This window comes from Megascapheus bottae, chromosome 7 (assembly GCF_031878675.1).
Source record: "Megascapheus bottae isolate mThoBot1 chromosome 7, mThoBot2.hap1, whole genome shotgun sequence".
Taxonomy (NCBI): Eukaryota; Metazoa; Chordata; class Mammalia; order Rodentia; family Geomyidae; genus Megascapheus; species Megascapheus bottae.
This window is the reverse complement of record NC_143515.1, coordinates 6,552,537-6,580,467: the sequence shown is the minus strand read 5'-3', so window position 1 is coordinate 6,580,467 and position 27,931 is coordinate 6,552,537. Positions and strand designations below refer to the sequence as shown.

The 27,931-nt window shown below is 43.7% G+C and overlaps 1 protein-coding gene across 1 annotated transcript; it reads right to left on the bottom strand.

The window, feature by feature from the left end:
- Positions 1 to 163: 163 nt before the first annotated feature.
- Creg2 (cellular repressor of E1A stimulated genes 2) lies at positions 164 to 27,931 on the bottom strand. Its single transcript, XM_090336348.1, has 4 exons — positions 27,524 to 27,931; positions 24,573 to 24,742; positions 3,831 to 3,944; positions 164 to 1,712 (listed from the first exon to the last, which is right to left on the bottom strand). The coding sequence occupies exons 1-4, from the start codon at positions 27,929 to 27,931 to the stop codon at positions 1,565 to 1,567; spliced, it is 840 nt and encodes a 279-aa protein (XP_090192474.1). The 3' UTR covers positions 164 to 1,564.

Here is a 27,931-nt window from a genome sequence, read left to right as displayed (position 1 = left end):
ATGTGCTGACAAGTCAAGCTCATTGTTTTACTTTGTTAAACAAAATAGAACTATCTACATGTATTTGAAGAATATGTATTTTCTATATATGGTGATGTGTTTTTTTATGTAATACATCATATCTAACCCAGCAGGCTTCATATCCCTATGGGAAGATCGTATAATTTTTAGAAAATTTTTTAACTCTGTAGTTAAGAATCAAATTTTAGAGATGACTTTTCCTCCAAGGCAGTGACACATCCTCTCTGAGATAGTTACCTTTCCATGTTTACCATCCCTACACTCAACTGGTTGGTACAGTGACACCTGCACATTTCAGGAACTCTTGTTCTGAGAACTGGAGAGCTTGGAGGTGCAACTACAATGTGTAGCAAGTTCAAGAGTCTGACAGTGCAGTGGTGGCTTGCTCTTTCTAAGCCTCAGTTATCTTGCCTGTAAGGAATGATAATGCATGTGTGTTACTGATTGTATCAGGAAGGGCTAGTCCAGGTCTGGGCAGGAAGGAGGAGCTGAGTTGCTTATGCTTCCCTTCCTTGTCCTGTGTATTGTCTTTGTTTTCCCCTCTCTTCTCTACAAATAATGGAAGGGGATGCTTCTTATTTTGGGTATCACAAGTAATGTATGAAAAACAGGCTATCAGAAATGGAGCATCTAGGATCTGGGAAGCTTGGTGCAAAAGCTAGCCCACTCTCTTTCTTTTTTTGTGTGTGTGCCACACTAGGGCTTGAACTCAGGGCCTGGTCACTGTCTCTTAGCTTTTTCACTTAAGGCTGGATATCTACCTATTGAGCCACAGCTCTTCTTCCACCTTTTTGCTGGTTAGTCAGAGATAAGAATCTCAAAAACTTTCCTGCCTAAGCTGGCTTCGAACCATGATCCTTAGGTCTCAGCCTCCTAAGTAGCTAAGATTAAAGATATGAGGCTTCATATGTAAAAATAAGCTACCCAGACCCATTCTCTTTAATATTCCACCACAGCCTACTTGCGTAGACTCAGCTTGTGTATAAAACTCTGCCTGGTACTAATACTGTCTTGTTCCAGAGGGAGACAGATGCTCCATGAGTGGTCCATACATTCTAGCAATTGTGACTCAACAATGCATTTGCAATGTGGTAGCGGGATGATTAACCACCATAAGTCCCCTATCTGTATCTGGAGCATAAGGTGTGTTGTGTCAGCTCCTTTATGGCCACAGTGAGCTTAGATCCAGGATACTGCTTTTGGCACAGCAGGCAACAGAAATACTCACAATACAAAGCGATCACATTGTACATTCAGCCTTTGTTTTTTTCTTAAAGAATAGAAGAATAATCAGTGATCTCACAGGGCCATTTTGACAACCAACAATGACTTCCAATAAGTGAATCTGAAATAAAGATCGTGAATGTGAAGTGCCCTAATACAAGGGATCCTGTTTGCATTGCTCATTCTGCAGGAGGATGGCCCTACAGCTAGGAGCCCTTCAAGGAACAGACAGCATTCAAGAGCTGTCTCTGGCTGCAGCCCTTAAAAAAAAAGACTTCGCATTTTTAATATAAACACCAAGAACTTTCTTCTCACAATGTCAGGCCTTCCTAGGAGTTGCTTTGAAATATTCCTCCCTTGAAATGTCAGATACACCTCCATACCATTTCTGAAGCCAGACATGTTCTATCCTCATCTTCATGAAGAACCACTCGTACTGGCGAGGCCACTTGCGCATGCCTGGGTGCCTGCAGGGATAGAGAAAGTCCATAGTGAAGCCGCTCTTCTCAAAGACACATGTCTGGCTGGCTAGCCATGACACCTCTGGACTCCTGGTTTAATTTGAGCTCATAGCTGCTCAACCCAGAAAGAGGGATGGCAAGCCAAGGAATTATGAGTCAGGTTGTAGGTCGGCCAGCCATAAAAAGGCACAAAGCTGGAGTCCCTACACAGAGTGGCTCCAGCCACACTCCTTTGGTTTGAATCCCAGTTCAATGGCTGAGGAGCCATGAAGCCTTCTGGGTGTGGTGAGGCTCAGAAGCCTGGGGGCCTTGTTGATGTTGCTTTTGTCATGGGCAAGTGTGGGGAGTCAACAAATAAGTATACATAAAATACCTGCATTCAGTAAGGGCACAGTGAGTTGCTGGATGCTTGGAGGCATCAGGAAAGGGCCATATGATCTCCATAGGAAAGGGTAACAAAATAGTGAATGCATGGGGCACTTCTGCTTAGCATCCATTGTGGCAGCAACATCCACTGCTGCTCCAGCTGGAGAGTCAGCCAGGATGAACAGTGTCACACCCATCTTCTGCAACTGCTAGATTTATCTCCTCCCCAGGTGCCTGTGATGTAGACTGTAGTATCTCTGAGGGCAGGGGCTGTGGTCTAGCTTTTTTTTTTTTACCAGTCCTGGGGCTTGAACTCAGGGCCTGAGCACTATCCTTGGTCTCTTTTTCTCAAGGCTAGCCCTCTACTACTTGAGCCACAGCACTACTTCTGGCAATGAAGAATTAAACCCAGGTCTTCATGCATGCTAAGCAAGCACTCTACCACTAGGCCAAGCTCCTGGCCCCCTGGTATACCTATTTTTAATACTTCATTTATTTATTTACTTGATTTTGCTTTGTGTGTACAAGTACTGAAGCTTAGACTCAGGGTCTGGGTGCTCTCCCTTAACTTTTTTTTTTTTAACTCACCCATGTTATACTTCTACTTCAGACTTTTTGCTGTTAGTGATAATTTTTTTTTCCTGACTGGCCTGGTTTCAAACTGTGATTTTCAGATCTCAGCTGTCTGAGTAGCTAGGATTAGAGGCATGAGCCAGCAGTACTCAGCCTTTTAAACTGTATAAAAATCAAAATTGTATCTGATAGATTAATAAAATTGTTATCTTAAGACAAAAAAAATCAAAATTGCCTGCTGGATGCTGGTGGCACACACCTGCCCTCTTAGCTACTTAAGAAACTGAAATTCAGAAGATAGCAGTTTGGAGCCAGCCCAGGAAGAAAAGCCTGCTGAGATTCCATCTCCAATTAGCTGGCAAAAAGTAGACTAGAGGGATGGTTCAAGTGGTAGTGTATCAGCCATTAGCAAAACAGCTAAATAGTTGAGAAGCTCTAAGTATCAAATCCTATTTAATACCAGATTTTGTTTGCCAGTCCTGGACTTGAGCTCAGGGCCTGAGCACTGTCCTTGGGATTTCTCAAGGCTAGAGCTCTACCACTTGAGCCTCAGCACCACTTCTAGTTTTTTTTTCTATGTATGTGGTACCCAGGAGTTGAACCTGGGTCTTTGTACATGCTAGGCAAGCACTCTACCACTAGACTAAACTCCCATCCCCTGATACCAGATTTTTAAAAACTGTCTTAATATCTAAAACTTGTATAAGCATCATTCAAACACCAAGTCCAAAAGGGAAAAACAATATTTGTAACAAATATAGTATTTGTAACAAATGCAATAATAAATCCTTAGAGAGGAAATCTGAGAATGTTTGTGGCACTGACTGGGCAAGGCAGTGCAAGGCAGGGCATTTCTAAGGTTGGAATACATAGAAATGGTGCCAAAGGCATTACACCTGCAGCATCTCATGGTGGAGGTGTTTCCCCAAAGGTGGTGTCAGCTCACTGCTGCCACCTGCCTGGCTCCTGCTGCCACAGCTCTCATCTGAAGCCCACATATTGCTACGAAAGGGCTGCTCAAGCCAACTGCTGTCATCCATTCACCAGTAGCACAGAGTTGACCTGGACTTATTTTTATTGTAATTAATAGAAGGGTTACAGTTATATTCACCAGACAGAAGGAACATTACTTCACACTTTTTATTATTATTGTATTGGCAACTCAATTTGAAAACATCTTCACACCTTGAAAACATGGCATGCTTGGCAAATTCTACTTCCGCTGGAGACACGGCTGTCATCTGTCCTGTGAGTGTTAAGCGGGCACACCGGGGATCTTCTGGGTCCACGATATTTTTCCTGTGTGAGAAGACATTGCCCATGTGGTGAAACCATGGTAGGGCATCAGCCTGAAATACTGAGGATCTAGTAACAATTAAAACAAGGAAGCAAATGACTGCTTATGTTATTCAGATTTTGGCACTGTCTGGAAGTACTATAAAAGCATCCAAGGGGCCAGGAGTGTGGCCTCCTGGTAGAGTGCTTGCCTAGCGTGCATGAAGCCCTGATTCGATTCCTTGGTTCCACATAGAAAAAGTCAGAAGTGGTGCTGTGGCTCAAGTGGTAGAGCACTAGCCTTGAGGAAAGCCCAAGAACAATGCCCAGGCCCTGAGTTCAAGCCCCAAGACTGACAAAAAAAATTTTTCTGGTCATAAAAGAAATGCAAATCAAAACAACTCTAAGATTCCACCTCACTCCAATTAGAATGGCCAGGATCAAGAAAACTAATAACAAGAGATGCTGGAGGGGATGTGGCCAAGAGGGATCACTACTACACTGTTGGTGGGTGTGCAAACTTGTTCAACCACTATGGAAAGCAGTATGGCAGTTCCTCAAAAGACTAAACATAGAACTCCCCTATGACCCAGCAATTCCACTACTTGGCATTTACTCAATGGTAACAAGGGCATACTAAATCTACTTGCACAATGATGTTCATTGCAGCACTATTTACCATAGCAAAGATATGGAACCAACCCAGATGTCCCTCGTTGATGAGTGGATCAACAAGATGTGGTATTTGTACACAATGGAATTCTATGCTGCTGTCAGAAAGAATGACATCACCCCATTTGTTAGGAAATGGAAAGACTTAGAAAAAATCATATTAAGTGAAGTAAGCCAGACTCAAAGGAACATAGGCTTAATGGCTTCCCTCATTTGTCATAATCAGTAGAAACCTTGGGCTCTACTAGCAGAGATTTGCAATAGAGCAAAACCTAGATACATAAGGCCATATAGTATGATGCTAAATGAAAGGACCTCTAGGATATAGAAACAAAAGACATATAATGAGTGATTGTTGTCCTTAATGTACTATGTTATCTCTCATCTCTTTTGCTGTCCCTTGGTTATCTCATATTGTTACAGTATCTCACTTTGTTATCTGATATATTGGATATATTTGTATTTGGTTATTTGAAATTGGATAGGGAAGGGGGGAAAACAAGATGAGAGGTGGGGGTGGGGGAGGGAAATGGGGACCAAGACATGAGAAAGGGTATCAATGTATGTGAAGTAATGCACCTTTTATCTGGTGAATATAATGTGACCCTTCTATTAATTACAATAAAAATATATGAAAAAAGCACCCAAGAAGGAAGAAGATGGCAGGTTAGAGACATAGCAATATCAGAGCTCTGTGTGCTCATCAGAAATACAGGGCTGTAGTTGAACAATCCAGCTCAAGAGTGCATGGCAGGGCTGGAAATGTGGCTTAGTGATAGAGTGTTTGCCTAGCATGATTCCTTAGTACCATATAAACAGAAAAAGCTGGAAGTGGCCCTGTGGCTCAAGTGGTAGAGTGCTAGCCTTGAGCAAATAAGCTCAAGGATAGTGCTTAGGCTCTGAGTGCAAGCCCTAGGATTGGGGTGGGGAGGGAAGAGTGAACACCAGGCAAAGGCATAATTCCAGATCGTAAATGTTACTACAAGCAGGGCACGGTGGCTCATGCCTGTAATCCTAGCTACTCAGAAGGCTGAGATTTGAGGATTGCAGTTCAAAGCCAGCACCAGTACTAAAGTCCCGGAGACTCTAATGGCCAATTAACCACTAGAAAATCTGAAGTGGCGCTATAGCTCAAGGGGTAGGGCAGTAACCTTAAGCTGAAGAGCTCAGGGATGGCACCCAAGCCAGAATTCAAGACCCACCACCAGCAAAAATAAATAACTAAATAAATAACTATAACAACAAACAGCTTGGTACTGACATAAAAGTAGGCCTGAAGACCAATAGAATAGACTAAAAGGCCCAGAAATAAACCCATATACACACAGCCATCAGATATTTGACAAGGAAGCAAATATATATATATATATATATATATATATATATATATATATATATGTTGGGGGGATAAAAAGATGGCTTCTTCAATACTGGGAAAACTAGATGTCCATATGTAGAAAACTAAGAGTGGAGTCCTGAGTCCTGTTCATCATCTTACACTACTATCAACTCAAAATGGATCAAAGACCTCAATGTCAGACCTGAAACATTGAAACTACTACAAGATAGAGTAAGAGAAACACTAGAGCTTATTGGCATAGGCAGGAACTTTTTTTTTTGCCAGTTCTGGGGTTTGAATTCAGGGCCTGAGCACTGTCCTTGAGCTTTCTCAAAGCTAGAGCTCTACCATTTGAGCCACAGCACCACTTCCAGCTTCTTCTATGTATGTGGTACTGAGGAATTGAACCCAGAGCTTCATGCATACTAGGCAAATACTCTTATCACTAGGCTACACTTCCAGCTCAGATAGGAACTTTTTGAAGACAGTCTCAGGGACATAGTAGACAGGAGAGAGACTTGACAAATGAGATTACATCAAAATAAAAAGTTTCTGCACAGCAAAGGACACAGTTTCTAAACTAGAAAGACAGCCAATTGCCCAGGAGAAGAGCTTCATCAGCAATACAACTGACAAGGGCCTAATATCCAAAGTATCCAAGGAGCTCAAGCTATTGGGTAAGGAGTATTGTGTGTGTGCTTGGTCAGGCCTCAAACTGAGATCCCTGAAACCTCAACTTCATAAGTAGCTAGGATGATAGATGGGGGCTACCAGCGCCTGGTTATTTGCTTTTGTCTTATTAATCTGTAATCGTATTCTTGGTACTTTAGATATCACCTCTTCCCCAGATATTTACAGATTTATATCTAAATCAAAGTCTAAATCTGTCTACTATATAATAAACTAATTAGGGCTGCTGGACAAAACATGGCCCTCATTCGATGAAAACATTCGCTGTTTACCTGAAACTCAAATAAATATTGTATTAGCGAAGTAGTATTTTTAGTTGTGGCTGTTGCTGTTCTGAGCAAACCAACTTAAGAGGGAAGGATTTATTTTGGCCTCCAGGTTTACAAGCTTCAGTCCATGGTTAGTCAGTCCTATTCCTGTGGGCCTGAAGCCAAACAAGACTTCATGGTGGGAGCTTGTGGTGGAACAGAGCTGTTCATTTCAAGGAAGGAGGAAGGTAAGTGACAAGATGTATCTTTCCATGGCACTTCTCTAGGAATCCACTTCCTTCAATGAGGCTCGACCTCCGAAGGTGTCTGTCACTTCCCGTAATAATGTCACTAGCTGGGAACCAGCTATAGTCTGTCAAGACACTTCATATTCAAACATAAAATCCATACTTTTTTTTTGGCCAGTCCTGTGGTTTGAACTTAGGGCCTTGGCTAACGTAGGCCTTTGAGCTTTTGTGCTCAAAGCTAGCACTCTATTACTTGAACCACAATGCTGGAGTTTCATGGACTTTCCTGTTTGGACTGGCCTTGAACATGATTCTCAGCTATCTGAGTAGAGGATTACAGGTGTGAGCCACTGGTGCCTGGCTAAAATTCATTAAAATATAAAATCCTATACATCAGATTTTTTTTTACAAAAATCGATAGACTTATGTAACTATCACATCAATCTAATTTTAATTCCTTACATACCCATTCACCAGTCAGCACTGGATGCAGAATCTAAACTTCAGATGGAATAATAAAACTCACTAGTCAAAATCACTGTAAGGAGGGCATCAGGACGAGAAGGATTTCCTTAACAAAAAACCATATTCAATAAGGTACTGAGCAAGGGTGAACCAAGAGAGAAGTCATATGAACAAGACCCAGGCATAAAAGACTCTTGCTATTTCATCAGGATGGAAGTCGAATTTAGCAAGTAAAGTTCAGGTTACTCAATAAATAGTGCTTAAAAGTGACTATATGGAAAATATTTTAAAATAGATACCTATATCCCACCGCAAGCTAATTTAAAATGAAATCAATTATCTACAAATATAGAGCAAACTCTAACACATTTCAGATAAAAATGTAATAAAATATGCTAATGATTTGGGTAGGAAGGGATTTCTCAAACAAGACACAAAATGAATAAACCATAAAGATAGATGGTTTGACTAATTAAAGTACAAAACTTTTTTGTTTTCCAACCAAAATATATTTAAAAAGATATCATTTGGGTATGGGTTACCAGATTTAATAAATAAGAATACACAATGGAGCCAGGAGTTTAGCCTAGTGGTTAAAGTGCTTGCCTAGCATGCATGAAGACCCAGGTTCGAGTCCTTGGTACCACATACATAGAAAAAAGTCGGAAGTGGTGCTGAGGCCCAAGTGGTAGAGCTCTAGCCTTGAGAAAGTCCAAGGACAGTGCTCAGGCCCTGAGCTCAAGCCCAGGACTGGCAAAAAAAAAAAAAAAAGATTATACAGTGGCCATGTTTCAACTGCTCTAATAATATGATTTGTATAATTTCCTACAATAAATTCTTTTACTGATGTAGTAGCTATATGAATGAGTTTCCCTCTTCATTCACAGACAATTATAAGTTCAGCTTGCTAGCAATTTATGTAGGACTTCTGTATGTGTGTTTATGAACTATTTTGATGGACAATTTCCCTTCTACTTTCTTGGTAATTGCCATTAAGTTTCTACTGGTTCTGAAAAACAATGTGAGTGCTTCCTACTTCTAACCTCTACAGCCTTGGTTATAAGATTAGATGTTATCCATTTAAGGTGTGGAAAATGAATATATAAGTCATCTGAGCCTGATAGTAATTTTGTGGTACTTTAAAAAAACCTGACAATTATTTTATTGTCTTCAAATATCTCCAAAAAAGGTTTCAATTTGTCCATTTATAGGTAGAATGCATATTGGTCAGTGTCATCCTTTTATCATTCTCCTCCATTGATCCCAAATCCATCTGTCTCCTAAATTTTCCTCCTTCCATTTTCATATACACTCAGTGAGTGTTACTATCACATTACCAATTGGGATTGTATCAGGCTAAAAGGTTTCTGTACAGCAAAAGATACAGTTGTGTGCATGTGTGTGTGTGTGCGCGCGCGCGCGCAAATGCGCATGTGTGTGTGCCAGTCCTGAGATTTGAACTCAGGGCCTGGACACTGACCCTTTGTTTTTGTTTCTGTGTTTGTTTTTTCTCAAGTGCTCTACCAATTTCAACCACAATTCTACTTTTTGGTGGTTAATTAGAGATAAAAGTTTCATGGACTTTGCAGCCTGGGCTAGCTTTGAACCTCATTCTCAGTTCTCAGCCTCCTTAGTAGCTAGTATTATAGGCATGTGCCATTGGCACTAGGCAGGATATAGTTTTAAGCTAAAACTTGCTCAGTGGTAGAGCATAGGCTTAGCATACCCAAAGCCCTGGCTGGGCTACGGAGCTGGGAAGGTGGCTTAGTGGTAGAGTACTTGCCTAGCATGCATGATGCCCTGGGTTTGATTCCTCAGTGCCACATGAACAGAAAAAGCCAGAAGTGGTGTTGTGGCTCAAGTGGTAGAGTGCTAGCCTTGAGCAAAAGAAACTCAGGTACTGTGCCCAAGCCCTGAGTTCAAGCCCCAGGACTAGCTAAAAAAAATAAAGAGCGTGAAGCCTTGAATTCTAGCCACAGTACACACACACACACACACACACACACACACACACACACACACACACACACACAGTTTAAAATGTTACAGTAATTTCTTTTCCTTTCTTTCTTTTCTTTTTTCTTTTCTTTCTCTTTCTTCTTTCTTTCTTGACAATCCTAAGGCTGGAACCCTGGGCCTGAGCTTCTGTGCTCAAAGCTAGCCCTTTACCATTTGAACCACAGCTCTACTTCTAGCTTTTTGAGGTTACTTGGAGATAAGAATTTCATGGGCTTTCCTGCCTGTGCTGGCGTCAAACCATGGTTCCCAGATCTCAGCCTCTTGAATAGCTAGGTTTACAAATATGAGTCACCAGTGCCCAGCTAATTTCCTACGTTTTGTTTCCTGATCTGATGGCTGGGTGAGTGGGTTTTTTATTTGGATACTTGGTTAATTTTAGTATTTTTTTCTTCTTCAAGTGTAAGCATTTAGGACTGTAAATTTTCCTGTAATGACCATACTGGCTGTGTATTCTTTTGGTATTGATAGAATTTTTGCTTGAGTTTCTTGTTTTCTAATTTCAGCCATAGTTTATTATTTTCACCAGTCTGTGTGGCACATGATTTGAAGCTGGCTCCTTTTGTCCTAGCCTTGGTACACCTATAGAATCCTCTTTGAATTGGTTCTCCCATCTAGTCAAAGTGCTAGAAGGCAAGCCCATGTTTGTAAGACCTTGTAGAAGAGTTGTCTCAGCTGGCTGGAGAAAGTGAGATGCTTCAGATGTCTTGAGATGTTACTGAATTAGGAGTTAGAATCTTTTGTCACAGTGGGTGCTTTAATAAGTTCCTGCTTTGACCAGGTAATCTGGTTTGGGTTGATTGCTTAAACTTTTAACCCCTTTCAAACTGGCAAACTGTGCAAGGTTGTGAACCTAAGTTCTTACCAATTGGAATGAAGGACAATTAGAAATAAAACAAAGATACACTGGACAGGGAGCTTGGCCTAGTGGCAGAGTGCTTACTCAGCACACATGAATACCCAAGTTCAATTTCTTGGTACCATATACATAGAAAACGCCAGAAGTCGTGCTGTGGTTCAAGTGGTAGGGTTCTAGCCTTCAGAAAACCCAAGAACAGTGCTTAGGCCCTGAGCTCAAGGCCAGGAATGGCAAAAAAAAAAAAGCGGGGTGGCGGGGGGACAAACAAGGACTCACTTGCTTACGTGGCTTCATGTCAGTAGTACACCTTTCTGCAGAAGTAACATCTTGCCTTGCTGAGTTTCTTTTGAGTTTGTATCCTTATCTCTACGGGACACCCCAATATCCCGAGACATTTCCAACACCTGACAAAAACTCTGCATGTCTATTACTTCACACTGAAGCCTTGAGCAAGTTACATTTGTCAAGCAGGGCACATGTTTGCCTTTTAATTAAGGAACCTGTTTTCACCTGCCTAGACATTTTCCTTTATTACACACCCTAGTGAGTCCTAGCAAGAGAGGGTAACAGGGGCCATGCCCACGTATTCTGGTAAGTGCTTCATGTAGGAACACTATGTTACCTTTGAAAGTTTTATAGGCTGTGTTTGCAAAGATATAGTTGCTGAGCTGTGAGCATGATGAAAGAATGATGGGATGTCATCACAACAGTACAAACCTGGAAGCCCCACTGGACATTGGAAAAAAGAAACAGACACAAAGAGAAAATAAGTGAAATCAGTAAACGGGAACTAAGTTTACAAACATTTTAATAGACTGTCAAGATAGTCGTGGTTTTATTCATGATTGTAGATAAGCACGCCAACAAAGTTACTATGCAATGAAACTGGCACTCGAGTCGGTCACAATAAAATAACCATACATTTCAGTAGAGGATGCTTTTGCTTCCACTCCTGCTCGATACTAGAATAGAAAGGACATTGTGTATTTAACAAGGCTCACACCTGTAATCCTAGCTACTCAGGAAACTGAGATCTGAGGATCATGGTTCAAAGCCAACTTGGGCGGGCAAGGCCATGATACTCTTATTTCCAATTAACCAGAAGTAATGCTATGGCTCAACATGGTAAAGTATTAGCCTTGAGTGAAAAAGCTCAGGGACAGTGCCCAAGCCAAGTTCAAGTTCCATGACCAACAAAATTAAAAAAAAGAACAGAAAAAGAAAGAAAAGCAAAAACTGCACTTTCCATTTATACAGTAGGAAATCCAGCTAAACACAGTGTCACTACCTGTTACAGGATAGCTAAAAACTCCTTAAAAATGTCCATGCTCTAATCCCTGGAATATGTAAATGTGTTACCTTTTATGAAAGAGGAAATTAAGACTTGCAATCATTTGAATTTGAAGAGGGAGATTACTCTGAATTATCAGGCCAGACCCAGTGGAATTAGAGGGTCTTTAAAAGTAGAAGAGTAAAGTCAGGCTCTAGCAGCTCAATTCTGTAATCCTACTTTTTCAGGATTCTCAGGAGGCTGAGATCTGAGGATTGCAGTTCAAAGCCATCTCGGACAGGGAAGTCTGTGATACTCTTATTTCCAATAACCCACTATAATGCTAGAAGTGGAGCTGTAGCTCAAGTGATAGAATGCTAGACTGAGCAAAAGAAGCTCAGGGACAGCACTCATATCCTGAGTGCAAGCAGGCGCGCATGTGAGGAGGCAAGACAGTGTGGAAGGGGTATGATGTGAGAATAGGGAAGTGGCATGAGCCAAGAAATGTAGGCAGCCTCTGGAAGCTGGGCAGGTCAAGAAAATGAGCTCCCCAAAGGCCCTAGAATGGACGGGTAGGTTTTTAAAGATGTGGTACTTACATACACTATCTAAAATGAGGCATTTCCCCCCTTCTTCTTGGCAGCTTTAGGGTTGATCTCAGTGCCTATCACTTGCTAGACAGGTAGGCTCTCTACCACTTAAGCTATGCCAGGTACTAACATGATGACACGTCTATATGCTTCCATGTATAAACTTTTCCTCTTGAGTGAATCATTTCTTTCACTTTGATATATTTGAAATGTATTAAAATTTACCCTGGCCAGCTGAATATTATACTGCCATTTTAACTTCTGTATTTTAAAACATTTATATTATAAATAAATGCAATCGTGACTCCCCTAAAATGCTATAGCATACATTAGTATCACGTTGAGATCTTCATTTACAAGTACATATAAACTGGCACATTCATTTGGGCTTCTCCAAAGAGGCCCATATCCTAATCACTGAGTCCATGTCACACTTTACATGGCAGGTGTGTTGCAGGAAAGGGTTTTGAGAAGGGAGAAACATTCTGTATTATTCCAAAGGTCAACTGTAATTGGAAGGATTCTCATGGGGAAACAAAAGATTAAAGGATTTAGGGCAAGAGAAACAAGAGGTTGGACCAATGAAATCATGGGACCCTGAGTCAAGGTAATGCAACTGGCCTTCAGATGCAGAAAGAGGAAAGTTTCCTTTAGCACTTTCAGAGCAAAGCAGGCCAACCAAACATTGTATACACACACACACACACACACACACACACACACACACACACACACACACACACACATATAAATATTGCCAGCAACTGGAGCTTGAACCCAAGGCCTTGTACTCTTACCCAGATTATTGTTTGCACATGGCTGGTGCTCCACCACTTGGGACACACTTCCAGTTAATTGACGTCTCATGGACTTTTCTGACTAGGCTGACTTCCAATCTTGAGCTTCAGCTCTCAGAGCAGCCAGGATTATAGGCATAAGCCACTGGTGCCTGGCTCACATTGGTTTTATTTAAGCTTGGTAAAACTCACTGGGGCTTCTGGCCACTAGAACTGTGTAAGAATAAACCAATGTTGTTCTAAGTTAGACTGTCTATGAGTTTGTTACAGTAGCAACAGAAAAAGAATGTACCAACCCTCAAGGTCCATCTCAAATATGCCATATTTCAGTCAATAAATATTCACCTTTATGCCATGCTCAAGGCTCTGCACTGGTTGCTGGGGGCTGTGAGAAGCTAGAAAGACAGAATCTTGGTCCTCACAGAATTTGTACTACAGCAGAAGGGGCAGACACTGGAAGCTTGCTATATAAATTTGGGTTTATTTATTCACTTGCAGTTATGAAATGGATCGGGCTGTGTTCCGAGGGCTCATGAAGGCTAAAGTCTGAAAAAATGAGTGGGAATTAGACCATGTGGGGACGGGAAAGGCACTGACAAGTGCTGCCTAGCGACACGAATAGGATCTGTGCCCTTATGAGAGTCCTTCCAGAGACCCTCTTCCCTTCTTCTACTCAAAGACACAGCAAGATTCACAACCAGATTCTGATTGTGTTTTGATCTCTCATGAAACTGTGAGAAATATATATCCGTTGCTGCTAAGGTACTCAGGCTCAGCCATTTTGTTATTGCAGCTGGAATGGGCCAAGACAGTCATTTAGACCAGGTGAAAGACAGGAAGGAGAGGCTAGCCCTTGCAGAGGCCTTGAAGGTTCTACCGATTTCCATCCAACCCTCTATAGCTAGTTGTTGACAGTACAAGCAGTTGTTGGTGTTGCACATGTGCCTCAAAGAGCATATTCTAAGACATTTGAAAAAATAATTTTTTTGTGGGTCACAAGGCTTGAACTCTGGGCCTGGGCACTGTCCCTGAGCTCTTCAGCTCAAGGCTACCACCCTACCACTTGAGCCATAGCCCCAGTTCCCGTTTTCTATTGATTAACTGACAGTAGAAACTTGGGGCGGGGTGGAGAGAAGTGGAGAGCTGAGTGGGGGGGGATAGGTAACCTTTGCTGACTATTGTGCGCTCTGAGGGGACTGGGAGCCTGAGCAGAAGATCCTTCTGGGGGGACAAGGAGAAGACTGAGGAAAAAGTGGGATTTGAGGTATAGATCTCAAGTGAGAGGTCATTCATAGGAATCATGGGGTTGTTAAGTTCAGGAGCTCCAGCCACCTATGGGTGGTATTTGGTGATAGAGCGGACGGACGTGTAGAGTGAGGCAACGAGGCTGTTTCATAGAAACTTCACTTTCTGTAAGCCAGACTCAAAGGAACTTAGGCTCAATGGTTCCCCTCATTTGTCATAATCAGTAGAAACCTTGGGCTCTACTAGCAGAGATCTGCAATAGAGCAAAACCTTGATACATAAGGCCATATAGTATGAAGCTAATTGGAAGGACCTCCAGGATATTGAAACAAAAGCCATATAACAAATGATTGTTGTCCTTAATGTACTATGTTATCTCTCATCTCCTTTGCTGTCCCTTGGGTATCTCATATTGTTACAGTATCTCACTTCATTATCTGATATATTGAATTTATTTGTATTCGGTTATTTGAAATTTGATAGGGAAGGGGGGAAAACCAAGATGGGGGGTGGGGGGGAGGGTAATGGGTACCAAGACATGTGAAAGGGTATCAATGTATGTGAATTAATGCACCTTCTATCTGGCAAATATCATGTAACCCTTTTATTAATTACAATAAAAAATAAAAAAAAAAGAAACTTCACTTTCTCTCTCCCCACTAACCATCTCCAGAATAATGTCTTTTAAAGGGCTTCATGAATGCGCAGTATCTCTATGTGTGCTGTATACTTTCCTCGTCCTTCAGAGGAAGACACTTTCTTTACCTTTATCTCAACAGTGCTTAGCATAGTTCATAACATAGTACATGCTCAGTGGGTATTTGATGAAGTGAATAATTTGGGGATAGGCTGTCTGCATACATCTGTATGACCGTATCTGAAGCGCGATCTTATGGAAATTACATGCAAATAAATGAAATCCTTCTGTGTTTTCATAGATTCTACAGCATCGGAGTCAGCTCTTCCTCAAATGTGGTTGAGGAGTGCCACTGTTTCCAACATGTAACTATATGGAGAGGAGAGGGGTGTGAGAATGACAAGCAAGCTGGGAGTCAGTTATCTGGGATGGAATCATAGCCCCATCAGAATCTGATTCATGAGTTCCTTCAGACATTGGTGCCTCCGCTTCCTTATCTGTTAAGATGGATCTAATGATGGCAGCTTTCTCGTGAGACTCTCATGAGGATGATACAAGGACTTATTTATGTCAGTTGCTTAGCTGTCACAGAAGAGTAGTGTGTATCATATCTAAATACAACTCCCATCGTACTGAGAAGGCATGCAGAGTAAGTAGGGCACTGTTGATGCTCATCTCCTTTTCCTGTTTCTGCCATTCTCAATCCTAACATTTGTTAGTACTGCACCTGTGCTAAGCAGAGAGCATACACCAAGAGCGTTCATCTTGAAAGCAAAACTATGGGTACTCTTCTTCACGTGTTAGGAGCAAGGAAACTGAGAATCAGACAAGTTAAATGAGTTACTCAAAGGGAAGTAAGCATTATTAATTGGAGACTTGAGCATTCAGATCAATGAATTATAAATGAGAAGACCTTTGACCTATTGCAGCCATTCTCAAGGTTTTTGTTGTTGTTGTTTGTTTGTTTGTTCAATCCTGGGGCTTGAACTCAGAGCCTGAGCACTGTCCTTGGGCTTTCTCAAGGCTAGAACTCTACCACTTGAGCCACAGCATCACTTCCAGCTTTTTCTATGTATGTGGTACCACAGAATCGACCCCAGGTCTTCATGCATGCTAGGCAAGCACTCTTCCACTAGGCCAAGCTCCTGGCCCAGTCATTCACAAATTTAAGTGTGAATTTAAGTTTAGCCAGGGTAAGTCCTATCTTCAGAAACTGAAGCCAGAAAAAGCATTGGAGGAGTAGCTAGCTCTACTGGTGTCAGATTGCATACCTCAGTTTATGGTGCTGCTTCCAGGTAGCTCTAGAAGCACACCTGTGGGGGCCAGGCTGGTCTTGAGACAGATCAGAGGGGCCTACGTCTTCCCAGTGGAGTGAAGCAGCAGTTAGGCACTGTTAAGCACTAAGTACTAGTAAGTACTATTAAATGCTATGAAATGTTATTCTGCGTCTTTATTATTACCCTTTTAATACTTTCTGTAAATGACGAAAACTGTCAAGAGCAGGCCCTGCCCCATGGATGGTAGCCTTGAGTAGGGGAGCAGACCCTTTATGAGTAGGGGAGCAGACCCTTTACTGATAGCTGGCTAGACTGTCCTCAGGGAAGCCTCGCTGAGTTTGGACACTTCCCAAATCTGAGGATGATCCAGCAACTGTGGAGCACCACTACTAGCTCTGTGATGACTGCACAGAGCTAGCACCAGCCTTACTTCTAAGGGACACTATTCTAAGGGAGACAAGTCTGTATGGCTTTTAAATGGCAGCCATTTTCATCAGTAGGGGCTGAGCCACTTCCCCAGGCAGTGTAGCAGAAGGCCTGTGATTGGTGCAAACATGACCCTTGAGTGGCGTGAAGGAAGGACTGCTGTGATTGGTGCAGACGCTAGCTACTCCCCTTCTGGTTTACAAGCAGGCTGGTCAGCTTATTTTTTCAAGTTAGGAAACAATTGAGCCATCTCATCTTGCCTACTTTCTTTTGTAATCTTCTGTCTTATGATTAGGAGAGTGGGCTGAGCTAATAACAAAAACAGAGATTTGTAGAAGTGGTCACATGATGGTGGCAGTGATGAAGGCAACAGCAGTGATACTGGCAAGATGGTGGCCAAGGTACTCCAGAGGACTACCAGCAAACAAAAAGGAGTGGTGAGCAAAGACTATGGAGAAAATGGAGGCTTTGAACTGCCTCAGACAAGAAACTGCCAGCCTCAGCCATTGGAAGAGTTTGAGAGAATTGCCAAGTCTTATGGACCAAGAGTTCCAGACATCCCAGGTTTGAGAGCTATGGCACCGGTCTCTGTGGAGGGCACAGGACCCTGACACCTTAGCCCCACAGGCTTTAACAGTGTTGTGGAGGGGTCTTAACACTTGAGGCCTATTCAGGAACCATAATACCAGCCGGCACCGCCTGCTGCTGTCTGCTGCTGCCACTCATGGTGGCTGAAAGCTGAGAGTTCCAATAGCTGCCAAGAGCTGAGCCACTGGTCGTTAAAGCCCAGAGCAATAATTCTCCAACCTGAAGGCCTAAAGCAATGAATCTCTGGCTGCTAAAGCCTGGCAGCTTTAGAAGGCCTCTAGACTCCAGGGTTTGAAGCTGTAAGCCTCTGATTCTGTCAGTTCAACTCTTGGTCTTGAGCACACAAGGCCTGGAAATGCCAGCAGTGGCAGAGCTTCTCATACATTCATGTTTTTTATCTAGGTAGAGCAAAGTGAACCCAGCCACCTAAGTGATGACAGCCTCACTCCTGTTCCTATGGATGGACTTAGCAGATAGGGTAGTTAAATGGGTGATATGAGATTTTTGGGGACCAAGAACATGTACAATTAAGTGTCAGTACTGAATACTTAATGTTATTGTTTCTTCCAATGACCAAACATGAGAAATTTCAATAAACACGAGGATGCTATTTATAAATTGTCTATCTGAAAAAGGTCCTATCTGGAATAAAGAGCCCTCAGAATTAGAAATATTTCACTGTTTGACCAATCAATTCTAGGTGAAATTCCAGAATTTCAGTTTATTTGTCTGAATAAAACTTTCACATAATGTTCACAGTGGCATCATTCATGATAGCCACACATGGAAATAATGTTCATCAATAAACCAAGGGCTGACAGAAATGGATAAGTAAAATGTGATATAGTCATAAAATGGAATATTATTGGGCTACCAAAAAGAGTTTGTTGATATATTCTGCAACACAATGAACCTTGAAAATGTGATACTAAGTGACAGATGTTAGCTACAAAATGTCACATTTCAATTCCACGGGGAGAGAGAGTAGATTAACAATTGCCAGGAGCTGGTGGACCTGTAAAAACCAAACCAGTGGCTCACACCTGTCATCCCAGCTACTCAGTAGGCTGAGATCTAAGCCAACCTGGGCAAAAAGTCTCCGTGACACTCATCTTCAATTAAACACCAGGAAACTCGAAGTGGACCTGTGGCTCAAAGTGGCGGAGTACTAGAACTAACAAAAGAGCTCCAAGACAGCGCCTAGACCTTATTACCACCACCACCACCACCACAACAACAACAACAACAACTAACAAAACCAAAATCACACAAACAAGACAACACAACAATCTTAATAGTGCTAAAAGCTTTGTGGAGGGTAACATAACTGTGGGCATTACATCCTCAACATATATTGCCATTATTTCTACTAAAGATGGTGTCAAGTCTAAAGCTTGGATGAGTGCTCAGAAGACAGTGGGAAAGGGTAGTCTAAGAACCAAGGGACTGCAATCACGAACTAGAGAGGAATTATGAGGATCAGCATTCATGGGCATGAAATACTATGAGAGGGAGACAGGGAGAGGGGGAGAGAAAGAGAGGGAGAGAGAGAGAGAGATCAGACTGTAAATTGCACAGACTGTAAATTGCAATGAGATACCACCACAGAAATGGGCAGAAGAGAGGCGAAAAGACCTGGCACCTGCTTCCCTTTGCAGGCCTCTCTAAGAGTTCTTTTGTTTTGTTTCATGGTACTGCAGTCTTTTGAAAAAACTCAGGGCCCTGTGCTTGGGAAGCAGACACTCTTACTGCTGAGCAACACTTCCACTGATTTTTTGCTCGTGTGTGTGTGTGTGTGTGTGTGTGTGTGTGTGTGTGTATCCTGGGGCTTGAACTTAGGGATTGGGTGCTGTCCCAGAGCTTTTTTGCTCAAGGCTGGCACTCTATCAGTGAGCCTCAGTTGTACTTCTGGCTTTTAGGTGGTTAACTGAAGATTAAAAACAACAACAACAACAACAACAACAGCCCCCAAACAAAAGAGCTCACAGACTTTCCTGCCTAGGCTGGCCCTAAATCTTGATTCTCCATTCTCAGTCTGCTGAATAGCTAGAATTATAGGTATGAACTGCCTGGCACCTGGCCCCCCTGTGTTTTCTGCTTCCTGCCTATGTTCGCATCTCCCAACGTTAGCTTCCTAGTTCAAATGCCAGCCTCACTGCTCTTCTTTTCTGCCTGGCCCTGAATGGTCTCAGCGTCCCATGTATCTAGTAGCATTATAGACACAAACTACTAGCTTTTGGCAGCTCTTATTAAAATCTACTGGGAATACTGGGGAAATCCACCAGGAATATAGATAGAAACATTCCAGCTAAGGAGAAGAGGAAGCCGAATTTGCACAGAGGGTAAATTATTTAGAAGACATATATTGCTTTACAAGGGGAATGAACAATAATCAGTGAAGAGAAATTGGATTTCGCTCCTGTGTCTGATTAGGTCCAGGCCCTGGGCTTTGACATACATATCACGTCTCAAGTAAACGCAGATTCCAGACACAGATTCACCTTGGCTGCCAGCAAGCAGGCAAGCTGTGGCAAGTGCATGCTTACCTGGCGTTTGCGTGAAGCTCTGCTAGACAATGATGAGTGGATGGATTGCTTTGTAAACACCTTTCTAGGGGAAACTATATTTGCTGGCAGGTGGGGAGAGGTTTTCATCTAATATTTTATATTTTATTCTTATAAGAAACCATTAAAATATAGGGAAGATTGATGAGGTTATTGTCCTATATAGAAAGACTGGCTAAAGATTTATTCTGAACCTATAGCATGAAGGCAATGACCCCCACTTCTGTCTCACTGAATGCTTCTACTGGTATGCCCACAACATGTGGAGCTGCTTCTAGGACTGAGTACAACCTCACAGAAGCCTGTCCCAGTGCTTTCTTGTGAGAGCCCTCATGTAGGGTTACTCTAACAATGCTTAATTTTGCACCCCTCCTAGCAAGGCATGTGAGGCTTCCGGTTTGTGTCTTATGCAGCCCTGACTTCAGCCCATTCATTGGTATCTCATCCTTAGAAATGAGATCTTTTGGCAAAACCTGGAATTTAGCTCTCCTCTGTTGCTAAGGCCTCCATTACAAAAGCTCTGAAGCCGAGTGTCAGTGGCTTAGGCCTGTACTCCTAGCTACTCAGGAGGCTGAGAGCTGAGGACTATGGTTTGAAGCAGGAAAGTAGGTGAGATTTTTGTCTCTAATTAACTACCAAAAAGCTGAAATGGAGGTATGGCTCAAGTGGTAGAACACTGGCCTTGAGGATAAAAGCTAAAGGGACAATACATAAGCTCTCAGTTCAAGCCCCAAGACTGGGACTGGGACACACACTCTCTGAAAAGCAGCCTGCTACCTGAAGGGCAGGGATACCTTCAGCCTGAGAGACTGGAAGGGGCTAGGAGCTGTGACAGTGTCAGCAGACCTTCATGGAAAACCTTTCTGGGAAGAGAGAAAAGATACTTCCAGATTCTTCTTTCTTAGTCATCAGGCCTACCTAGGATCCTAGCATCTGTTGATTATCCTTTGAGATGTTTTCATTTCAGATATAGCTTATAAAGTCTCTTGATTTCATTTATCAAAATAAAATAAAATGGATATCATTAAAGAGGATATAATTCAACATACAATCTCCCCCTGGTCCGGAGGGCTTGCTGCCTGGCCTCACTGAGAAGATCAAGTTAAAGCTCAGTAATTCAAGTCTGAATGTAAGGGAAGATGCTGCCTGAGAAGTCGCCTTCCATAAGCCGTTCTCCTTGCCTTCCCCTCCTCTCTGTCTCAGTGCTGGGGGCTGAACACTTTGGGTCTTTTCATTGCAAATCGCGGTTTTTGAGCTTTTATACATGGTCTCTGGTCTGAGCATAAATTCACTTAGTGGCAGGGGCACCTGAGTTTTGAAGGGAGAGGGAAATGAAGAGAGGAGAGGATGAGGTTGCCAGACTCTTAGGACAATCTTCCCCTTTATTGCCTGAGTGAGGAAATTGCTGCCCTCCCTCAATCTATCTAATTAATTAAATGAAGATATCACAGTACCCAGAAGTAAACATAGTAATTAAGTAAGCTAGATCTTAAATAAACTAACAGTGATTAGTCAGGACATGTTTGTAGGTCTGATTTGAATGGATGCAATGGCTTTTTTTGTTGGGGTGGTGTACAGAGGGGTTACAGTTACATTCATCGGTAGTTGGTACATTACTTCTTTTTTTTTCAGCCTATATCATTTATTTCAACACGTTTCACACTATTGTTTTCAATAATGAAAATACAAATATATTTGTTATAAATAAACGTTATGACTTGTGGGAGGGGTTTTGGGGAGAAGGCAAAGTGAGAAAAGGAAGGAAGGGGTAACCATGTTTACAAGAAATGTACTCGTTGCATATGTTTTTTTTTCCTGTTATATTCTTTTTTTTTTACAATTTTTTATTGTAATTAGTAAAAGGGTTACATGATATTTGCCAGATAGAAGGCGCATTAATTCACATACATTGATACCCTTTCACATAGGTCCATTACTTCTTGAATATTGTTATTCCTTCCCATGTTTATTTATTTTTTTATTTTTTATGTTTTTTGCCAGTCCTGGGCTTGAGCTCAGGGCCTGAGCACTGTCCTTGGACTTTCTCAAGGCTAGAGCTCTATCACTCGAGCCTCAGCACCATTTCCAGCTTTTTTCTATGTATGTGGTACTGAGGAATCGAATCCCGGTCTTTGTGCATGCTAAGCAAGCACTCTACCACTAGGCCAAACTCCCAGCCCTTTCCCATGTTTTTTTTATATGATGTTTTACAAGTAGAAAAGCTACCTTTCTTACCACTTTCCGACTGTAATCTTTTAAGAAAGTATTTAACTGTTTCAGGTTTAGAACATTCAAGGTAATCCTAGCTACTCAGAAGGTTGAGATCTGAGGATTGTGACTCAAAGCTAGCCTTGGAAGAAAAATCTGGGAGACTTCATCTAAAATTAACTAGCAAAATACAAGGCTGGAAGCATGGTTCAAGTAGTGGAGTGCCAGCTTTAAGCAAGCCAGCAGAGTGAGAGTATGAGGCCCTGAGTTCAAATCTCAGTGCTGTACTTCCCCCAATCTCCCAACAACATGTAAACTGTGTGACTGTCATTGCAATCAAATGAACCGTGATCCTCAGATCTCAGCCTCCTGAGTAGTTAGGGTGGCAGGCGTGAGCCACCACGCCCGGCTCCTGTTTGTCTTATACCTGGTTTGCACACACTGAACAGCAAGTGTGTCCTCCCATCTCTTCCAGTCTCTGCAATGCGCTTTCTTCTTGGCTTCCATGGGCTTCACTTCTTTTAGATTTCAAATAACTAGTGACAGCACATAGCATGCGTCTTTCTGTCCCACGAATGCTGACTTCATTTTACAAAGAACTTGAGCTGTCCTGGAAGCTAAATTCCAGTTCTTGGCAGGCAGCAGTGAAATGCACCTAAGACCCAGTTACGGTCTTCGCTGTCAGTCTTGGAGACACCTCATTCTACAAACCCTCATCTCCTAAGAGGTTCTAGGGCTTGGATTGGGGGCTAAGCGGGGACAAGGCTGCTTGTGGAATTACCATGTCCCTTCATCTCTGCCTCCAGGCTGCTGAAACTCTTCTACTCTACTCTCAGTTTTGGGGAATTTGTATTTTATATAACACTCTTTGCAGAATATATATATTCTCTCTCTCTTTCTCTCTCTCTCTCCCTCTCTTTCTCTCTCTCTCCCTCTCTCTCCCTTCCACCCTCCCTCCCTCCCTCAATTTGAATTTAGGATTCTGTGCTTGTTAAACAGGTGCTTTGCCTCTCAAATCATGCCCCCAGCTTATTTTGGATATGCTACATTTTGAATACGGTCTTGCTTTTTCCCAGGGCCAACCTGGGCCTCTATCCTCCTCCTATATTTATTTCCAATATAGCTGTGATGACACAAACATACCACAGTACTTGGACTTTTTAAAAAAATTGATTGAGATGGACCCTTGAAAATATTTTGCCTCAGCTGGCCTTGAATAATTCTCCCAATCTCAGCCCCACTGATGGCTGAGATTACAGGTGTGTGCCATCATTCCTGGCTGTGGCCCACTCCTTATCATCTTGAACTAATCTTGAACCATACATCAGGATAACCTTTCCAAACTCAAATGAGAGTTGAACAGTCCTCTGGTAAAACCTTTTAATGAGGAAAATTAACAGAATTCTCTCTTTTCTTTTTGCTAGTCTTGGGGCTTGAACTCAGGGCCTGGCACTGTCCTTGAGCTTTCTCAAGGTTAGGGCTCTACCACTTGAGCCACAGCACCATTTCCAGCTTTTTTCTATGTATGTGGTAATGAGGAATTGAACCCAGAGCTTCGTGCATGCTAGGCAAGCACTCTATAAGTAAGCCACATTCCTAGCCATTAACAGAATTCTTAACAGAGCGTTTTATGGCCAGGCATCTTCCCTTCCCAGAATAGATGGCCGTGTCTGACCTGTGCTGATTGAATTACTATCTTAGATATATTTAGTTTTATCAAATTAAAATATATTCCAAAAGCTTATGGGTAAGAGTGATAGAAATAATCAGTGGTGGTCCATGCAGTTTCCGTGTGTGTGAGTACGTGTGTTGTGTTTGTGCCACTCATGGGGCTTGAACTCAGGGCCTAGATGCTGTCCCTGAACTTTTTTGCTCAACACTAGTGCTCTACCATTCTAGCCACAGCTCCACTTCCAGCCTTTTGCTATTTATTTTCTCCCCCATTTTTTTTTTGGCTTGGGCTGGCTTTGAAACTTGATCCTCAGATCTCAGCTTCCTGAGTAGCTAGAGTTACAAGCAAGAGCCCCCGGTGCTCAGCTATTAATTTCATTTTTGCCAGTCCCTGGACTTGAACTCAGTGTAAGCACTGTCCTTGGGCTTTCTCAAGGCTAGAGTTCTACCACTTGAACCACAGCACCATTTCCAGCTTTTTCTATGTATGTGGTACTGAAAAATCGAACCCAGGTCTTCATGATTCTAGGCAATCATTCTACCATTAGACCAAATTCCCAGCCCTTAAATTAATTTTTGATTTACTATTATTTTCAACTTACAATGGGTTTATTGGACCACAACACCAGTGTAAGTCAAGACTATATTTCCATTTTGTAGACCTTTAAAGGCAAATAACTTGTCCTCAATCACACTCATTGGTTCCATGGAGAAGTTCTGGTTTATCAGATCCCAGGAATAAAGGACATCAGTTTTACATCACAGGTTCTGTCATCCCCTGTTCTATCTTCTCTGTGCTAAACTCCCTGGGCCTGCACCTGTGGGGCTAAACCCTTGCTTACCTGCAAAACTCTCCTTCTAACTCTGGTAGCGCCAGTGATGCCAGGGGATTCTTCATCAGATCAGCTACCACAGGGTCCTTGGATGTCACGTAGAAGAAAGGAATTCCAGTGCTGTTGCTGAGAGGGCCATCGCTGATGGCCAGGCAGCTCCCAAATGGCAGTCCTTGGATCTAGGAAACACCCCAATGACAAGAGCTGTGACAGCATAGCCTGTGTCTGGAGGGCAAGGTACCCCATCATAGTAGTTGTGGGGAGATTGTATCTCAGAGGGAGAATACACAGCAGTGACATTCTGTGTGGAAATCATGAGATTGTTCCGGAAGTAGCCAAAGACACTTATGGTATTGAACTTAATGTTAGGGAGGTCAATGACATTTATGAGGATTGGGGCTTCCCACAAGCTTCCTCTGTAATGTTTTGAGTCTAGCAACATCTTGTGTGTGTGTGTGTGTGTGTGTGTGTGTGTGTGTGTGTGTGTGTGTGTGTGTGTGTGTGTTGTTGCAGATACTTGATTTCAGGACCTAGGCATTGTCCCTGAGCCTTTTTGCTCAAGGCTGTCACTCTACTACTTGAGTCACAGCTTCATTTCTGGCTTTTTGGGGGCTATGTAACTGGAGAAAAGAGTCTCATAAACTTTCTTTCCCTGGCTGGCATTGAACCACGATCCTTAGATCTTAGCCTCCTGTGAAGCTATGATTACTGGAATGAGCCACGGATGTTTAAATTCATTTCATTTCTTTTAAGGCTATACTTCCTCATTTATTCATTATATTTTAATTGCAATCGATATGATTTTCCCAAACACTACTCGTACAACTTCCCAATCTTCCACGAGTGTCCTTCTTACAAAGTGTACCCCAGTGCTTCTTAGCTCAGAATGGCTTTAGTGTATGCCACTGGAAGGACTTCAATCTGTTAATAAGATAACAGGAAAAAGAGCCCTCCAATGGTGTAATAACATCATTCATTCATAAATTCATGCTTTGCACATATGTAAACAGTTGTTGAGTTTATTGAATTTGGATTAAATGTCCATACTGGAAAGGATAGCTCCTTGTAAAGATCGGGAAAAGTTTGTTGAGAGTGAAAATATGTGTGTGTGTACATGCACATATGCCAGTACTGGGACTTGAACTCAGATCCTTGCATGCTTGCTTGGCTTTTTGCTTAAGACTGATGCTCTACCATTTTTGCACATGAGCCAGGGACTTCACAAGGCATTTTGCACCTATTTCTGTCTAAGTTGGCTTCTGACTTTGGTGCTCAAATCTCAGCCTTCTAAGTACAGGTGTGAGCCACTAGTGCCTGGCAAGAGTGAAATTATCTTTAATATGTGAGTATAAGACAACAGATCATTGTCTGAAAAGATTTGTTTTAAACTAAGATTAGCTTTATATTTATGCTTCATATTTCCTTAAAGTGTGTCTTTTTTTTTTTTTTTTGCCGGTCTTGGGCTTAAGCTCAGGGCCTGAGCACTGTCCTTGGATTTTTCTCAAAGTTAAAACTCTACCACTTGAGCCTCAGCACCACTTCTGGCTTTTTCTAAGTATGTGGTACCAAGGAATCGAACCTGGGTCTTCGTGCATGCTAGGCAAGCACTCTACCACTAGGCCAAACTCCCGGCCCCTTAAAGTGTGTCTTAAATGTATAAGACAATTGAAAAAAACACGTGGCTGCTGTGAATATCCAACTGGTTTAGGATCTAACACAAAGAGACTAAGACCATTGGAATAGTCATTTCCATAATTTTGTAAAAAAGAAAAAGGGCCTCCCAAACCACCAAGCTAGCCAGGTCCTGGTGACTCTTGCCTGTAATCTTAGCTACTCAGGAGAGCGAGAGGTTCATGAGATCAAAGCCAGCTTGGTCAGAAAATTCCCATAAGACTCAATTCCTCTGAGCTCAGGAGGAAAAAAGGGGGGAGGAAAAAGCTGGAACTGGAGCTGTGGCTCAAGTGATAGAGCAAAATAGCTAAGGACAGCACTCAGGCCCTGAGTTTGGACCCCAGTACTGGCACATGCGTGTACACACACACACAACACACACACCTGCCAAGCTAACACTTCATTTTCTAGATGGAGAGAGGAGCCTGCAACTGGGCCACAGTCTGGAGCTTGAGCAAAAACCAGGCCCCCGATCAATGTCGTAGACAAGCTGTGAATTCACTTTGCAGAAAGTAACGGAGCTCTAGCCACGGGCCTGGCAGTGAACCCCCCACGTCTGTCCCCGCAGCTCCAGAGGCCTCTCGGCCTCGCGGGGTGCAACATCCTGAGTTCCCTCCGCCCTTTCACCCTGGGGGACTAGGTGGCATTCTAACAGGTGAATCAGCACCTGTGGGCTGATTAGAAACTGCACGCAGCCTGCAACCGCTCCCTCGACATGGACACACTTTACAGCCTTAGCCTTCTTTCCAGGCAGAAGCCCCTGGGCTCCATTTTTAAGGAATCAACGCTACCCGCTCGAAGCTCGGGTCGGGGGCGGGGAGGCCCTGTCTTTGGCCCACCGTCTGGGCTTGGATTCCGGGTCAGGAAATCCGGGCCGTGCCTGGAGCGGGCCTGAGCTGTGCGGGGCGAATCGGTGACTCCAAAGGCGCCCGCCGCTTCCTTCTGCCCCGCGGGGCCCCTCGTCTCCCGCGGGTTAGCTGTGCATCCATTCGTCCACGTCCAGACCAGCAGCACCCGGCAGGGCGCACGCCCGCCCGCCCCCGGCTCTCCCACGGCCAGGCGCTTGGCCGTCTATGCCACCTGGGCACAGCCAGGCTCCCACGTGTGCCAGGCGTCCGCGGTTCAGTGGAGCCCTCGGGACAGGGCTGCGGCCCTGCGCGGTGCCAGCATCGCCGGACCCCCGGCGCGGCACCTGCGGGGCGGGTCACCGGGAGGCGCGCGCCCCGCCCCCCGGCCCCGCCGCCCCCGCCCCGCCCCGCCCCGCCGGCCCCGGCGCGCCGGGTGCTCACCTCCTCCAGCGCGGACGCGGTGGCCAGGCAGCCCCAGGCGCTGGCGTGGGCCAGCGCGCGGGCGGTGGCGGCGCGCGGGCCGGGCTCGGGGGCTGCGCGGGCCGCGGGGCCGCCCTCCCGGCGGTAGGAGAACATCCCGCGGGGCGCGGGCGGCGGCCGGGCGTCCTCCTTGTGCGCCGAGGCCGGGAAGCTCCGCTGCCAGATGCTGCCCGAGTCCTCCAGCAGCGCGGGTAGCGCTTCCTCCGTGGAGGCGCTGTCCAGCTCCTCGTCCACCTCGTCGGGGACGGCCCAGGACACCGAGCTCACGATCACGTACCCGGCGGCCGGGGACAGCAGGAGGCTGCAACACAGCAGCCAGGACAGGCGGGGTCCGGGCCGCTGCGGCCGCTCGGCGCCGCACGCGGACAT